At 37.9% G+C, this 18,681-nt stretch overlaps 1 protein-coding gene across 1 annotated transcript in view; it reads left to right on the top strand.

Annotated features, from left to right (window-relative positions):
• Positions 1-18,681, top strand: part of VAV3 (vav guanine nucleotide exchange factor 3) — a 310,644-nt gene that overhangs the window by 60,816 nt on the left and 231,147 nt on the right. Inside the window, exon 2 of the mRNA XM_039841025.1 lies at positions 13,929-14,045. Within this exon, the coding sequence (XP_039696959.1) occupies positions 13,929-14,045 (117 nt within the window). The remainder of the gene's footprint in view (positions 1-13,928; positions 14,046-18,681) is intronic.

Genomic DNA, 18,681 nt, shown 5'->3' with positions numbered 1-18,681 from the left:
CTTGATGGCAGAACCAAGATTTGCACCCAGGTCTTTTGCTGGTAGTTCCCCTAGGAATCCAGTATGTATGGTGTGTGTGTATATGTATGTATGTGTGTATACATGTATGTGTGTGTATATACAAATCAAGTATGTGCTTGCCCTGTGTTAGGCTATGTTCAGGACATGACAATGAATAAAAAATGAAATTCTGTTACAATAAACTTTGGTACATTTTATAATGATATAAGAGAGAATGACCAGCTGTGCCTGGAGTTGTCCTCGAAGGCTTAACACAGTGTGATTTGATCTGGTGTTCTGAAGGATGAGGAATATTCTAGGGAGAGGAAGAAGAAAGGAAGAATGACTATGTAATTTATTGTCCTAACAGAAGTTATATATATTTTTTTTAATGAAAAGGACACTACAGTAGTCACCTCTTATGCATGGTTTTGCTTTCTGTGGTTTTACTCAAAGTCAACTGCAGTCTGAAAATATTAAAAGGAAAATTTCAGAAATAAACATGTTTATATTTTTCTCCTCTTTAAAACCTTTTTTTCAATTACAGTTGACACACAATATTAGTTTCAGGTGTCCGACATAGCGATTAGACATTTATATAACTTAAGTGATTGTTTGAATACTCCAATAAGGCTAGTACCCACCTGGTCCTGTACATAGTTATTACAGTATTATTGACTATATTTGTTATGCTCTACCTTACATCTCCATGACTATTTTTATAACTGGCAATTTGTACTTTTTAATTCCTTCACCTTTTCCACCCATCCTCCAACACCTCTCTCATCTGGCGACCATCAATTTGTTCCCTATATTTATGAGTTTGTTTCTATTTTGTTTGTTTGTTTATTTTGTTTTTTAGATTCCACATATAGGTGAAATCATATTTCACTTGTCTTTGTCTGACTTATTTCACTTAGTATAAGATCCTGTCGGTCCATACATGTTGTGGCAAATGGCAAGATTTTCTTTCTTTTTATGACTGAGTAATATTCCATTGTATATATGTACTGCATCTTCTTTACCCATTTGTCTGTTGATGGACACATAGGTTGCCTCCATATCTTGGCTATTGTAAATAACAAATTGCACACTGTTCTGAGTAGTGATAAAATCTCGTGCCATCCTGCTCCATCCCTCCCAAGACGTGAATCATCCCTTTGTCAGCGTATCCACACAGTATACATGCTCCCCACTTATTAGTCACTTAGTAGCTGTCTTGGTTATGACACTGACTGTCCTGGTATCGCAGTACTTGTGTTCGAATTACCTTTATGTTACTTAATAATGGTCCCAGCGTGCCAAGAGTAATGATGCTAGCAATTTGGATATGCCAAAGAGAATCCATAAAGCGCTTCCTTTAAGTGAAAAGTTGAAAGTTCTCAACGTAATAAGGCATTTTATCATCTATCATCATCATCATAAGAAGGCCACAATAAGATATTTTGAGAGAGACCGTGTTCATATAACTTGTATTATAGTGTATTATAATTGTTCTATTTTATTATTAGTTGTAAATTAACTTTATCATAGGTGTGTATGTGTAGAGTGTGGTACTACCCGTGGTTTCAGGCATTCACTGGGGGCCTTGGATGAGTGGGGACTACTGTATCAATTATCGCAATAGGACAGTAGGACATAAACAGACAATGGTAAATCAGGACCCTGGTCTTCCTACAGAAATGCCATTCTAGGCAGTGGGAACTACATTTGCAAATTACTGTTTATAAATCATATGAAAACATTGTAATTGGTGTTGGATAAAAAACAAAAAAAAACTCCACATAAACCTCCTCCATATCTGCCTTATAGGACAAGGGGTTAAGAATAACCACTGCTGAAGAAACAGCGTATAAATATCTACTTAGGGAGAAGATAGTTTCAGAATGATCTAGTATATACAGTCTCCTTAAGAACGTATACAATCTGAAAGTGTCTTCATTTTTTGGTGGGAAAATGGCTAAATTGGGTGCAGATATGGAGAATGCAGAAGTTAAGATATGAGAGTTGGGGATAAAGGGTTAAACATTTAATTCATTCAGATTAAGCTCGCTGGGGAATTTGGCTCAAAGAAGGAAAACTAAAGGTATCTGGCTGTGGGAATGAACAGAACATGGGTTAATATGCCCATCTGTTTGTTCTTTTCAGATGTTTCTATTTCCAGAAATAAAACACTGTTTATTTGATAGTGAGCTCAAGACAGACGTGGTGATGATGTCATGAGCGGTACCGGTGATTGATTAACAAGTTTTGTAAACGGAGTACAAATCTCCTGGATTTAGAGTTGGTAGAGTTTATTGAAAAGCTAAGAAAAAGGTGGGAAAAAGTAAAGACCAGGGAGCATTTTCTATACTTAATTGGGGTATATTTCTACCTAGTTAAGTATGCTACTTGGTTAGTATTTCCAGAAAGAAAGATTCTATAGAAATAGTAGTAGATTTTAAGGAAAAAAATCGTATATATGCATGTGTCTGTATAAACATACAGATAACATCTATGACACATATGGTATAGGTTAGAAAAAAACCTTATCTAGAAAAAACCTGCAACTTTCTTTTAATAAAATAAATTGTGAAATAATGGGCAGAACTAGAACCTGGAGTATAAATCAAAGAAATCTGTCAGGTAATAAAATCAGAAGCGATAAGTATAATTTGCATAAAATTTGGGTATGATGCTAAATTGGGAGGAGTGTGGGTGCAGTTTGAATAACAATTAGAGAAGTTAAAAACGTGGGTGGAAAATAGAATGTAATTTGGCACACACACACACACAAAACAATGACTGATCTACGTGAGAATAATTTTGTTCCAAAGTTGTTGAGTTATTCAGATTTGTTCAAAGTTATCCAGTAGAAGAAGCCTACTCTAAAAAAGGTGGAAAAAAAAAACATTAAGAAGAAAATGATATTCTTTGTAGGTGAGGGAAGGAGGGCGGGGAGGTAGTTTGCTTAGTCTAGAGCTAGGTGTTGGGCTGATTGGAATGGCAGGAAAAGTCTTTGCGTATCTTACATTTGGAAGTGGCCTTCATCGTGATCTCTTCTGTGCTTTTCAAGATTGTCAGCCTAATAACAGCCACTCACGATTTGAATTATGCCAAACTCTCAAATTCAGACTCTTTATTTCAAATAGGTTAATGAATGTCTCATTGAGAAATGAGACTCTGAGAACTTTCTTCATCCGATAGCCTGGCTGTCCGTGGTTCTTGGGAGAATTGCAGAAAGTCAGCAAGTCTACCTGGTTGTGAAGCCGAATTAGAAATCATTGACCTTCCTTCAAGGTATCATTTCTCAGCTGAGATTGAAATAACTCATTTCACAATGAGCTGTGGAGGTTTTTCCTGTTATGTAGCCTCAAGTGAACGCAGCTAATCCATTATTGCTAACAATTTTAGAGAAGTAGATGTTCTTGCTTTCAAATAAAAAAAAAGGGAAGCAACCTGTTTGCATTTGTGTCATTGAGAAAAGTCAAAATGGCTCTTACACACATACAGAAAAGGAAACCATACACTTTATAAAAGGGGTTGAAGAAAAAGAGATTCTTTCAGAGTTGTATAAAAGTGAACTTTTAGCAGTCTATCCTTTAAACATTTCCTCTCTCACATCAGTATTGCTAACATTAAAGTGGTAGCGACAAAGGCTGCACCTTGAAAAGCCACTGAAAAGCCACTTAACCCCATCTATTGTGCTAGCTGTCTGGTTATGAAACATTTTCCAACCGAGAGACCTCTGGCCTGCTGTGTAATTTTAGGGTGTCATATACCTGGAAGGTGTTAAACTTTCTCCTTTGAGGATTATGTGCATCTCTGTTGAGTGTTTTTCCACCATTTTAACTTGTAATATATAAAGAAATATACAAAGTAAGCTCTTTGTATATTTCTGCAGGAACAGAGAAGGGTGAGCAGGGTGGTTGAAGACTGGGTTATTAGAATATGTCACTTGTCACTGGATATACCTGGGAGACAGGCTAGGCGGCATCTCCTTACTGGGCCTTTCCATATGTGAAGACAAGAATTAATGGACTCAATCTGTGCCCCTTTTTAACATGCCCTGCCCCCCAATTTGCTAAGTTATTTTCAGTGACTGCCCCCATTGTCCGTGCAGTTCCCAAGACAGAGCTGTGGGTATAATTCTTAATTGTCTTTTTCACTCTTGCCTCACTCACCCGACACATATTTAATCAATTACCAGATCTTTCCTTTCCATATTGCCTCCCAGAGTTCTTTTCATTCCTTCTCCTACCATCCTGGTCCAAATCAACATAATTTTTTCATTGAATTAATATGACAGCATTCTAATTGTCCCTGTCTTGCCTACCTACCCAACATAGTCTCCCTAATAAAGAGAAAAGAAAATCATTTCATTATGTATGCTGCAAAATGGAGCTGGTATAACATGATAGTTAAAGATATGGACACTACCCAGAATGTCTGGATTTGAGTCATGATTCCATTACTTTGGCATATGCAGTTATATAAACTTGGGTAAACATCTAAACTTCAGTATATATAAAAGAAGAAAAAAAAAACATGAAAGCTTTCCTGATCAAGTTGTGAGGATTAAATGACTTAAACATGAGCACAGAGCTTGGTACATAGTAAGGACTCAAAAGTTAGCTACAACAATAGTTATAAAATACAACCTGAGTATTGCATTCTTTTATTTAAAATGCTTTATCTTTACCATCTCTTCTGTGAAAAAGCTCAAACTCCCTTAGCTTGCCATGTAATTCCTGGCTCCGTTGTCCAGCTCTGCTCACACCGCTCCCCTCCCGAGTGTTGTGTCCAGTCTGAACCCCTTCCATTGTCCCTCGTTGTCCATGCTTCATCTTGTCTCGTGCTCACGCACACGCACTGTTTACCTGGAAAACCTCACTCATATCGGTTAAGTGACAAAACGCTATTTAGACATTTTGTGTGCCTTTAATTTTGATTCCTAAAATCATAATTCTGAATTTTAAGAAATCCTAAAATTATCTCATAGGAGTAAAAGAGATGGTTTAGCAAAATTGTGTAATTTTTGGTTCAATATAAGGTAAGGTTAAGAAATGATATATATTTGTCCTTGTGCATTATACACCATCTCTGAGGACAGAATGTTTTAAGCTTCTGCCGATGGGAAAAAAAGGACTATCAGATGGCTTTGAATCTCAAAGAAGTTACAGACTGAGAACTGAAGTAGTACTGTGTTGAAACATCAATCACATCTCTAGGCATAAAACACTCTCGCATGTTCATCAGTTGTATTCAGTGAACTCATTTCCTTTGAACGGAGTGAGATAAGAGTTGGTTATTAGGCATTCCACAAAGAAAATTATAGAATTACCTCAGAGGTACATTGGAGACCAGTTAGGCCCATCTTGTTTACATTAACTCTCTTTGTTGCAAGTGATAGATTGCTTAAGCAAAGTGTGAAGGTATTGGTTCATTTGATATAACTGGCTCACGTGATGTTGGAGCAGCTCAGACTTTGACTTCAAACTACCATTTACCATATACATTGAAATAGACCTGCTTGGGGAAATGGCTGAGTCCAGAACTAGAGCAGAGGAAATACGAGGTGGCCTGGGACAGCTTGATATAAGAAAATGAAGAAAATGGAGTCATGTCAAAGGACACAGGAACTAGTCCGAAGGGACCTCCAGTGGTTAAATTTTGGATAATGTGAATATCAAAAAGAATAATGATAGTGATTGATTATTAAGCAAAAAAAAAAAAAAAAAAGTGTGAAGGGGAGCTAGGGGGCAGGGGAAGCTTTTTTTTAGGTAAGGATACCAGCTAATAAATGTGGAAGGAATGATAGTATTCGAAAAATCACTCTTTTATAGTCCCAAATGGAATAATCAAAGAAAGAACTATCAGTGGACACTAAATTCATGGTGCAAAACTATTGGGAAATAGGACAACCACATGGTACCATGTTATCAGCCCAGGTTTTCTACCAATATAAAAGGGGACATGTACCTTTACAACAGAGATGTGGCAGTGAGCATCTTAACCAAGTGAGGAATCTTAGCTTCAATAATAATTGGATAACCTAATATTTTGTGTTTTCTGATAGGATGAAATACGAGGTTCACAGTATGAAGTATTTTTGCCAAAGCTGTTTAACTTGTAAGTAGACTTAGCTTTTGGTTCACAGGAAATACAAGTGATAGAGGAATAGGTTTAATGGTCCATGAGCAGATAATGAGACAAATGAAGAGTGTGAGACATTTCTATATGATGAGATGATCATCTTGGACTCTTCAAAAAGTCGATATCATAAAAAAAAGGCAGCAGGATTTTTAGGTTAACAGGTACTGCAAGGATAAAGCAACTAACTGTAATGGGTAAAACTTAATTGGATTCTAGATTGGGGAGCAAATATAAAAAGACATTAGGTAGGCAGTTGAGGAAATGTGAATATGGAATGGATATTAGATAATATGGAATTAATTTTCTTAAGTGTAATAATGGTATTGTGGGTATGTGAGAAGAAAATACCTTCATTCCTGAGATGCATGTTGAGTGAAGCGAAGTACCACGATGTCTGCAATGTAAACGTTATAAAGAGTCGGCACCCAAAAGCATATATGGCAGTATGTAAGAGTTGTTGAGTAGATGGAGTGTTCATGTATTCTTTCAGCTTTTCTTTTAGTTTGAATTTTTTAAAAATACAATAAATAAACTGGAATAAAATAAACTGGAATAAAAAGTTCAACACGATGAAAACAAAGCACGGGTCTGGGGGTGGGCAGGCAGGCGGTCAGGCCCGCTCCGTCCAGGGCTTCTGCAATGGCGTTAGGGCCCCTTTCCTCTAACCCTAAGCTCCGTTCCTTGCTCGGAGATGGACGCCCGTTGGCATCGAGTGAACTGTGATCATAGTGTCATTAGCCAGCTTTGGGGTAACTGTGCAAATCTCCAGATAAGCTTAGTAGAGAAGCTTGTCTTACTCACTTTTAGCCTTTCCCGTGTCTGGAACGTTGTAGGCATTCAAAAACCATTGACTGAAAAAATATGTAAAAAGGTGACCAAATCTGAGGATTGTATGGAAATGTGGGAGCATACCAGTGACCTTTTTCAAATCCAGTAAATATTTGTGGAAGTTAATAGAATTGAACCGGTTCAGGGGCAAGTGAGGTTAAGATTGGTTCCAGAAGGAAGGGAAGGCCTGTTTTTAAATCTTCTCTTGTATGTGTGCAGTAATGACTACATTTCACATATATATATATATATAATATATATATATATTATATATATATATTATATATATATAATATATATATATATATATTATATATATATATTATATATATATATAATATATATATATATATATTATATATATATATATATTTACTTTCAGTAATACTTGCTTTTGAATTAAAGATCAAAGTACTCCAGTGGAAGTCTACTGTAGTTTCTCCTATACCGGTGGAAAATTTGAGTTTGGTGAGAAATCTTCAGACGGTGGCATGTGAAATTATGCTTTGTTCCTTGGTGAGCTATGAGTTGGGCACTTAATTATGTAAAAAATATTGCAAGAGAGCAGTTGCAGAATCCCCAAGAGAGTAATTATTGTCTGTCTTGGCAGAATGCGAGGCTTTTAATCTGTAAATAAGCAATTCTGTGTGGAAGCGCTACATGCAGAGTGATTCTGTGTCATAAAGGTCTCTTATGAATTTTTAAAAGTGAAAGCAGTAACTGCATATGCCCATTCACTGCTGCCTTTATGCTTCAAAGGGGTTGTGATGTTTCCCCTGTGGTTTTAACCCTTCCTGAAACATTTAAGTATCTGAGAAGGATTCCTGTAAAGGGTAAAACTGTGTCTGAGTTAAGCCCATGAAAAATCTGAATGTTTCAAATGTAGAAGAAATAAAATGTGCCTTCTGCGAATTAAAAAACAAACCAGGATGAAAAACAAAACAAAATAAAACATTGACAGTGCTTAGAAAAGGAAAGTAGAGATTCAATAATTAGCTAGTAGGTCTCTAACTTACTGGAGGTGAATAATTTTATTTTTCTGTGTGCCATCGCTGCTAATGTTTCCAAAAAGACTTCACTTAATTCACAATTGTGTGTACGTTGCTTAGGTGGATCTGAGTCTTTTAGATAATGAAAGTAAACTCTGTTTGTTTTAAAAGGTGTTCATAGCGTCTACTTTCCCTATTGGCTCTCCTGTAGGTAGTGATGAGCTGAGCAGGCTCTTTGCCAAGGTCAGCTTCTCCACTTGACAGCCACGTCCCCCTCTCCTTTGCCAACTCAAGGGCTTTTCATCTGGGTGACTGCCCCTCTTTCTTGCATGACTGACTTTCCCCTCTACCAAGTTATTCCTATCAAAGTAGAAACATGGTCTAACAGCTTCCATTGTTTTTAAAAAGCCCTTCTTCACCTCTCTCTACCTCCTCGATCCTGTACCCCCTGGCAGCAAAACTCCTCCAGAGTCTACACCTTCACTCTCTCTCTTCCCATTGTCTCTTCAACCTGCTCCAAGCAGACTTTCACTCCAGTCCTCCACATAGAACCTGCTTCTCTTAAGGTATACTCATGGGCTTCACACGGCCCGATTCTAAGGACAGAGCTTGGTCAAAATCTTATTTGAGGTTCAGCAACAAGTGACGCAGTTCATCACTTCTTCCTAGAAACACTTTCTTTACTTGGCTTCAGGAAAAACACATTCTCCTGACCATTCTCCTTCCTCACTGGTCACTCTCTTGGCTTCTTTGTGGGCACATCCTCTTTTCTCGATCTCCTGAGATTACCTGACCCCAGGTTTTCTCCTCTCTTCTTCCTTCTCCCAGCGTCATCTCAGAAAATATCATGGTTAAAAATGTACTCTATACTCTAAAGACTCCCAAATTTATGTCTGGAGTATACAACTGTACCCTGGACTCGAGACCGGTATATCCAGTTGCCTGCTGCCTCACATCCCGCTGAATGACTAATAGGCATCTCAAATTTAACAAAGTCAGAATGTAACACCTGGTCTTTCCACAGTTGTCTCTCACCCAGATTATTACAATAGCCTCCTGTCTGGTTTGCCTGTCTCCATCCTTGCTTCAGCCCCTTTCAACCTATATTCAAAACAAAAGCCTGAAAGACCCCCTTTAAAGCATCTGATCATATCCCTCCTCTGCCCGAAGGCCTCTAGTCACTTCCTGTCTCAGAGTAAAAGCCTGTCTAACAGAGTCCTTCATCCTCTAACCCCAATACCTTTCTAGCTCACCTCCTACCTTTCTCCGTGCCACTCCCTGTGCTCTAGCCGCATGGGCCCCTTTCTGAGCTGTATGTCAGGGCCCTCCCGCCTTAGGGCCCTGGTGTGGGCCGCTACTTTAGGCTGCAGTACTCTGTCCTGTGATCGTGCATGGCTTGCTCCTTCATCACCTTAAGACCTCTGCTTCCTTTTTCATTTTTTAAAAAAGTTCTTCGATCTTTTAATAGGTTAAAGGGTAGTGTGACTCATCGAAAGTATATAATAAGCAGCATTTCACTAATCAGTATGACCATAGAACCTCTTTTTAGTGGAACATCTCATAACACCTCTGGGACACTAGTTTTCATGGCAGACAGTTTGGGAATATAGTGGGTTGATTGCATTGATGGCCCCACCCTTTGTTTCTGGGCTCAATCCTGTGACTTCTTTTGGCCAATCACTTGTCAGCAAATATGTTGTAAGCAGAGGCTTGGGAAGTCCTTGTTCATTGAGGCTTGCTGTTTTGCTGTTCTTCAGAATCATGATCTTAATCATCCTCTTCTCTTGCTTTATCATATCATGAGGATTTGCTAGAGCTAGTCTGCTGAAAGAATGAGCGATTCTTGAGGAGAGTGAATTTGTCACATTTGAGGCATGCTTTCCCCAAGGCAACCATCACCAAAAATATGATTCTAGCCAGCAGCCAGCTGACCTAGAAAACATACAAGTGAATTCAACAAAGATCAGGAGAAATCCCCAAATTAGAACACAAACCTATAGGCCCGTCAGCTAAATAAATGGTGGTTGTGTCAAGCCATTCAATTTTAGCTGGTCTGTTATGCAATGTTATGTGTGGCAATAGAAAACTGATACAGAAATTGGAATGGAAATTGATACCGAAGTGGAATGTTTACACTCTGGTCCCAACTATTCATTTTATTTCCGCATGCAAAATACACTCACCCCCTCCTCTCAAGATCTCTAAAGATCTCATCTAATCACATCATCAGGCTCAGTGTCCATGAAAGTAATATAAAATAGACGCACAAGATAGATTTTGTCCCTTCATGAAAGTGGGCATTCTTGTCTTGTTCCTCATCTTAAGGAAAATGCTTTTAGCCTTTCCCCATTGAGTATGATGTAAGCTGTAGGTTTGTCACATATGACCTTTATTAAGTGAAGGTATGTTCCCTCTGTTCTCACTTTGCTGAGAGTTTTTTTTTTTTTTGTTCCATAAATGGATGCTGGATTTTGTTGAATGCTTTTTCTGCATCTATTGATATGATCATATGATTTTTATCTTTTAATTTGTTAATGTGATCTATCACATTAATTGATTCGTGGATATTAAACCAACCTTGCATCCTAGGAATAAATCCAACTTGATCATGGCATATGATGTTTTTAATGTATTGCTGAATTTGGTTTGCTAATATTTTGCTGAGGATTTTTGCATCAGTGTTCATCAGGGATACCAGTCTTTAGTTTTCTATTTTTTGTACTGTCTTTGGTTTTGGAATCAGGGATTTAATGGTGGCCTCGCAAAATGAGTTAGGAAGGCTTCTCTCCTCTTGAATTTTTTGGAATAGTTTGAGAAGAATGGGTGCTAATTCTTCTTTGGTAAAATTCACCTATGAAGCCATCAGGTCCAGGACTTTTGTTTTTGGGGAGTTTTTTGATTACTTATTTGATTTCGTTGGTGGTAGTTGGTCAGTTCAGATTTTCTGTTTCCTCTTGACTCAGTCTTGGGAGAAGGTATGTTTCTAGGAATGTATCCATGTCTTCCAGATTATTCAGTTGGTTGGCATATAATTGTTTGTAGTATTTTCTTATAATCCTTTGTATTTCTGTGGAGTCTGTAGTGACTTCTCTTTCATTTCTGCTTTTATTTATTTGGGTCTTCTTTCTTTTTTTCTTGATGAGTCTGGTTAGAGATTTATCAACTTTATCCTTTCAAAGAAGCAGCACTTGATTTTATTGATCTTTTGTATTGTTGTATTGTTTTTCTAGACTGTATTTCATTTATTTCCACTCTAATTTTTATTATTTCCTTCCTTCTCACTTTGGGTTTTGTTTGCTATTCTTTTTCTAGTTCTTTTAAGTGTAAATTTAGATTGATATTTTTCTTGTTTCTTGAGATATTCTTGAGGAAATTGCTATGAATTTCCCTCTTATGACTTCTTTTGCTGTGTCTCATAGATTTGGAATCATGTTTTCATTTTCATTTGTCTCTAGGTATCTTTTGATTTCTTCCATGATCTCTTTGTTAACTCATTCATTGTTCAGTAGCATGTTGTTTAGCCTCCATGTGTTTGTGTATTTTTTAGTTATTTTCTTGTAGTTGATTTCTAGTTTCATACTATTGTGGTCAGAGAAGACACTTGATATAATTTCTGTCTTCTTAGATTTGAGACTTGTTTTGTGGCCTAATGTGGTCTATCCTGGAAAATGTTCTTTGTGTACTTAAGAAGAACGCATATTATGCTCCTTTGGGGTGAAATGCTCTGAAAATAGCAATTAAATCCATTTGGTCTAGTGAGTCATTAAGGCTGCTGGTTCCTTATTGATTTTGTCTTGAGGATCTGTCCATTGGTTTTCGTGGGTTAAAGTCTACTATGAGTGTATTACTGTTGATCTCTCCATTTATTCAATAATTGTTTTATGTATGTAGGTGCTCTTATGTTGGGTGCATGTATGTTTACCAGGGTTATGTCCTTTCATTGTATCGATCCCCTTATTATTATGTAATGCCCTTCTTTGTCTCTTATAACCTTTGTTATAAAGTCTATTTTGTCTAAATGTTACTACCTCAGCTTTTATTTTTCCATTTTCATTTGCATGAAATATCTTTTTACATCCCTTTACTTTCAGTCTGAGAGTGTCGTTTGATCTGAAGTGGGTCTCTTGTAGACAGCACGTTTATGGATCTTGTTTTCTTATCCATTCAGCTACCTTACGTCTTTTCATTGGAGCATTTAATCTATTTATATTTAAAGTGATTATTGATAGCTACATAGTTATTGCCACTTTATTATTCATATTTATGGGTTTTCTCCCCTTCTTTTTACAGAAGTCCTCTTAACATTTCTTGTAAATCTGGCTCGTTGGTGAAGAATTCCTTTAGCTTTTTCCTCTCTGGGAAGCTCTTTATCTCACCTTCCATTTTAATTGATAGCCTTGATTAGTAGAGTAGTCTTGATTGTAGGTTCTTGTTTTTCATCACTTTGATTGTTTCATGCCAATCCCTCTGGCTTGCAAAGTTTCTGTTGAAATATCAGCTGACATTCTTAGGGGAGTACCCTGTGAGTAACCAGCTGCCTTTCTCTTTCTGCTTTTAAGATTCTCTCTTTGTCTTTAACCTTTGGCATTTTAATGATGATGTGTCTTGGTGTGGGTTCGTTTGGGTTCCTCTTTGTTTTGAGACTTGTATATCTATTTCCTTCGCTAGGTTAGGGAAGTTTTCTGTCATTATTCCTTCAAATAGGTTCTCGATCCCTTGCTCTCTCTCTTCTTCTGGTACCCCTATGGTACGGATGTTGGTATGTCCGATGTGCCAGAGGTCTCTTAAACTTTCCTCACTTTTTAAAAATTTTTTTGCTGTTTTTATTGGGTATTCCAAGTTGCTGGTTTGATCCTCTGCTTCATCTACTGTTGATTCCTTCTAGTGTATTCTTTTTATGAGATATTGTATTCCTCATTTCTGACTGGTTCTTTTTTATGGTTTCTAGGTCCTTTGCTATGCTTACTATCTCTCTGTTGAAGTTCTCACTGTGATCAACTATTCTCCCCCTAAGTTCATTAGACATCCTTATAACCAGTGTTTGGAACTCTGGTAGGTTGCTTGCCCTCATTTCGTTTAGTTTTTTTTTTATCTGGAGTTTGCTCCTGTTGTTTTATTTGCAGCATGTTTGTGTTCTCATTTTAGTTGCCTCTCTGTGTTTGTTTCTATATATTATGATAGTTTGTTGCATTTCCCAGCCTTGGCCATGTGGCCTGTGTAGTCGGTGTCCTGTGTGGCCCAGTGTCCCCGTCTCCCTGATCACTTGCACTGAGGGCTGGGGGCATGTTCCTTGTGTGGGTGTGTGTGCTCTCCTGATGTAGCTAAGCCTTGATTGCTGTTAGCACGTCAGGGAATGGGATTGACTCTTGAGCTGACTGGCCGTGGGGACTGGCCATGCCCACAGGGTAGGAGCTGCTGTGTGGGGGCTGACCCCATGGAGTGGGATTCACCCCAGCTGTCTTGTGTACCTGTTGGGACCACTCTTCGGGTGTGCCACTTATGGGGCTAGTCAGGCAGTGCTCTGTCGTGATCTGACACCAGCCTCTACCAAGCCCGCCATCTTGACTGAAACCTTGTTTTCTTCTTACTGGCACTTTTTCTCACTGACACCTTCCTTAGCCATTCCATTTAAGCTCCCCTCACCCCCACCAGCACTTCTGAGCCATCTCCTAGCTTTATTTTTTCTATTGTGCTTATTACCATGTGAAAATAAAAACATTTATGTTTTTGTTTTTGTTGCTGAGTTTGTTCTCATCTGTCTTATTAGAATGTAAATTTCATGAGGATAGAATTTTATATCCCTTGTGCTGAGAGAAAGTGGATACTCAGTAAATAATGCTGAAGGAGTTATTGAAAAACAACCTGAAAAGCTGATGGGTTCTTCCTTGTCATTTTTATAGCATTTTGGGAGTGACAGAGGGTAGACAGCATTCAGAAGTATTTACTGCATACTAATAGCTATTTCTTATTCCTTAGTTTCTCTGTTTGAAGAACATAAGAACATTCCTTACAGCCTGTTGCGAGACATTTGGAATGAGAAAAAGTGAACTCTTCGAGGCATTTGACCTGTTTGATGTTCGAGACTTTGGAAAGGTAATTACATTTTACTTTTTACATATTTATTAGAGAACATTTGATCCAATTACTTATTCGTTCTTGAAGAAGGACATGTGACTTAAGTGGTCTATATATTTGAATTCCGTAGTTAAATTTCACATAGTTGACTTAGCAAAAAAAAGTAGCAGTAGCAACTCTCTCAATGAGATTAGAATAAGGAGATTATCTTATCCAGAGGTAAGTTTTCCTGCTGGTTATTTAGGAGGGTAGGATTACTGTTTTTCATCCTTTAGATCAGGGGTCCCCAGTTTCCGAGCCATGGACCAGTAGCGTCATGGCCCGTTAGGAACTGGGCCACACAGCAGGAGGTGAGTGGCGGGCTAGTGAGTGAAGCTTCATCCGAACCTTCATCTGTATTTGCAGCCTCACCCCAGCGCTAGCATCACCACCTCAGCTCCACCTCAGATCATCAGGCACTAGAGTCTCATAGGAGCATCGGTCCCTGGTGCCAAAAAGGTTGGGGACCACTGCTTTAGATAGTTTGTTGGGCCCTCATGTCTAAGGACCTTATTCTCCAGTCTTCTCTACATCCAAAAGGCTCCTAATTTTTGGAAGTTGAGAACATTCTGACTTGGGTAGGTGACTTGGGGAAGACATGAATCACTGGAATATTTGAGATTGTTGAGTAACTCCTTTGCTTGGATTTCAGCAAATGTGTGTTGGGTTTTTGGATTTCAATGATATTTGTCACATGGAAATATTTTAATGTTTATGGTTATTGTGTGTACACCAAATATTTATGTATAATAGGTGACCGAAATCATCCTTTCACAAGTTATGGTCATTTATTTTGTAGTCACTGGGCATAAAATTAAACTTCTTGCATGTGAGAAGCCATAAATGAGTCAGATGATCAGGGTGACTTTATTTTAGCTCCTGCTGACATAAACGCATTATAAAAATGAGCACATAAGAAGGGGAAAAACCAAATGTTATCGAGAAGTTTGCCCTTACTCTTGTAATTCAGGTACAAAAGCCTATTTGGGGGTGGCACTATTTGATCTCTAAAATGGAACATTTGGGTTATAAAATAAAAACCAAACCATGGATTGGTTTGCTTGGCAGTGGGAATATATACCACAAACTTAAAACAGAAACATAAGAAATTTGATGCTGACATGTAGCAGGATGGGAAAGCCACCCTGCCTGGGAGAGAGAGGGCTTGAGCTCTCGATCTAGAGTCACTTTGCGGTCTTCTGAAAGTCCCCAGTCTTCTCAGTCATCAGACCACCTGCAAGTTTGGAAGTCTGCACGAAAGGAAATGGGTATTAGAACATAGTTTCTGAGATCCCTTTTTCTCTGGCAATCTGTAATTTAACTGCCTTGAGGTTCAAAAAAGTGATGGAGGAGATAGCATATAATAATAAGTACAAGGAACTGAAAACAAGCCTCCTCGTAAGGAGGCGATAGCACATTTGTCTGTGGCCATGAAGTTGAGCCGCGAAGACAAAGAGGAATTAGGTAGCATCTTAGGTGAGGATAGTCCTCTAAGCTGTTGGCCCTGAAAACACCTTAACAGCTTAAAGAGATATTTTTCTTTCTATCTTTTGACTCTTCCATGTAGTTTTAAAAAATCCTCTTTGATTTTCCTTTCTTTTCACCCTCTCTTTTGGAGAAATGAAAGATGGAAATGAATTGGGGAAATGAAAACTGGAAAAAAAGCCTTGACTTTTTAAAGCTTTTCAAGGAGCTCTTCATGTTTTATTCAAGTTTGTAAGAAATGATGTTGACAAAGACTGGGATATAACATAAATTCTTTAGAAACACGTGGCCTTGGTCTAGTGGAATACCTTTGCATGCTAGATCGATTAGACAGCGGAGGCTTTGTAGGAGAGTTGAGATTATAAAAAGTCGAATGTAAAGGAATAAACTGTATGCTTCTTATGGATAAATGTAATTCTGTCTGCTTAAAATATTTTGGCAGTGGTAAGTCTGAAACAGAATTAAACTTGGAATAGTGATTGAGAATTTGATCCTCTACTTACCACTTTAAATTAATCACATACATTTTCACTACTGCCAAGATTGGTGCAGCTAGCTCTTAAAAAGTGTATGAGAACTAAATAAGCCACTGAAAAGAAAAGAATTTTGGATGCTGCTTCCTAATTTACCAATAATGCTGCTATTCAACATTATTATTTTAAGCAAAACCACCAATACTACCACTTATGGAACACTTTCAGTATAAGCAATTTTTCAATCATATATATATACACATACACACACACACATATATATGTATGTATGTATGTATGGGTATGTGTGTGTGTGTGTATAAATAATTTTTTTAATCCTCCTAACAAACCTATGAGGTGTAAGTACTTTTATTTTCCTCATTATACATATGAGAAAACCTGTACTTTAAGTCACATATCTAGTAGAAATTGGAGCAATGGTTTGAAACCAAATCTGACTGATTCTCCACTGCCAGACCGTAGAGCAGACATTCACGTAGCGGACGTCATATGCCGGCATCGTCCTACGTGCTCTGCACATACTGACTCAGTTTTCATACCAAGTCCGCCTTGCAGGTACCATTATTGACCCCATTTACAAAGCCTCGATTGTAAGCAACGGGATTTGGACAATTCACACAATTAAAAGTTTTTCAGTTTAAGAAACATGAATAGAGTATTAAGAGACAAGGTAATTCCTAATATTATGAATATAAATTTTCACGGGGTGTAGACAGGTGAGTTTATTTCTCTCTATTCCCTGGGATTTAATTAAATTTTCAATTAACTTAACATGCAAAATATCTATATCTATGTGCTTCTCTATGCCTCAATTCATACAAATAGTGAATCTAGGATTCATGTACTTTTGGCAATTTTTTGCCCAGGAACATATTAATTGTGATAATAGTATCTAATGCTTTTGTAGCATTTTGAAGCTTTCAGAGTGCTTCGTATCACTGATCTCAGTGCTGCAAAGGAAATGAGCCAATGTTCTCATTTTTCAGATGAGGAAACTAAGAGATGGGAAGTTTAAATGGTGACTTTAAGGTCTTCTTGCTTGGGGACACAGCAAGATCTGAAGCTCAGGCCTTCTGACTTCCCAGACCTCTGCTTTTCTCGTCTGCCATCTATGTTTTGGGTGCTACTGTCATGTGGATGCTCTGAGAAAAGGAGAAAACCAAAGGAATTTACGAAATTAAAATCCACGAGTGATCTGCCACTTGGCATCTAATTACACTTTATCTTTAGAAAGAGGAAGACTTTAGGATATTACATGAGACTGCATGTAATGGTGGTTAAGGTTAATAACTCTAAATAGACAAATGTTTCATAGATTCTTGTCCATACACATGTAATCGACTTTTAGCTACACTCTCTCCCCATTTCTTTATTGTGATGTATTCTGTTGCCTAATCTTTGTCCAAGCTTTTCCTCGTTTTTGGGTTCAGGAAATCTGCCTTGAATCGTAGGATTTGATATGGATGTGTTTTCTTTTGGAAATTGAGAAAATCCTGGGAAAGTGCTACTCAATACAAATGAATGTAATTTTTCATTTAATTTATGAGATGGTGAAGAGCACACATTTTGGGCACTCTAGGAGGACTTGTGATAATTTTGCCTTGTAGTGTCATCTTTAATGCCTAGTACTGAGCTCTTTACCTAATGTTAGTAGAGTATTCATTTCAATCCAAACTCATATGTCAACAAAGGTTAGAATAGTTCTGAATACTTCCCGTACCTTGATTTTTTAAAAAAAATCACACAGGGATGAGGAATGAATTTAATAACCCGAACTCAGGAGTCAGGAGAGGCCTTGAGGTTAACTGTGACTCTAACTCCCAGAATGGTTAAATACTGAGAAAGTTCCTGAAAGAGGTGGAAGCCTTGTCTGAGTCTTGTCCCTGTTCTGAGATGGACGGAGCTTGGGTGCCCCTTCCTAAAGAATCTTCATAGCTTGTCTTTGGCTTTGAGTTTGTTTCTGTGTAATTCTGAAAAATTATTTACTTTCTTACTTTAAAAAAAGATGGATTCTTTTCTGGCTTTCTAGTAACAAAAGCTAAGTAAACTATTGTTAGTTAACTTCTTTGCTTAAGAACTGTGATAAACTTTTCCCCTGGAATATTAGAAATTATTATATTCCTTTTTACCTTGCAACAGGGTCTGTACATTTTCTCAGTTCCATGCTGTACGTAAAGGACTTTCTGTTCCTTTGTTCAGATCGTTGTTTTCTGATGTATTTTTTTGCCATTCAGAAACGTTCGCTACCGAGCTTTCTGTTGGCACGCTTACAGTGCAGAAGCGCCTGGGATTTTTCTATAACTAGACTATTTCTAGTGAGTGATAGAAATCAGGCTGCTGCAGCCCAGGTGATTGACAAAGTCGGCTCCTTCCTCTGGCCACTCTGGGAGGGTGAAGGGCCAGTCTGCTTCCAGCTACCCACAGACTTCACGTCCATTGTTTCAACTATTATGAAGCTCGTTGCAAGTGTAAGGTGATGTGTTTTCTGGAATCAGAGAGAGTCACACCTGGCCAAAAATAGTTCCAGCTAATTTTCGTTGCAATAGGATAGTTTTGGTGTGTTAAGGTTCAGGACAGACCCCGTCAAAAGGAATACATAGCACTGGTTTACGCATGGGTCAGGGACATAGGTAAGT

The sequence above is a fragment of the Pteropus medius genome, unplaced genomic scaffold, assembly GCF_902729225.1.
Source record: "Pteropus medius unplaced genomic scaffold, Ma_sr-lr_union100, whole genome shotgun sequence".
Taxonomy (NCBI): domain Eukaryota; kingdom Metazoa; phylum Chordata; class Mammalia; order Chiroptera; family Pteropodidae; genus Pteropus; species Pteropus medius.
The sequence above is the reverse complement of the archived record's forward strand: the minus strand, read 5'-3'. Positions and strand labels throughout refer to the sequence as shown.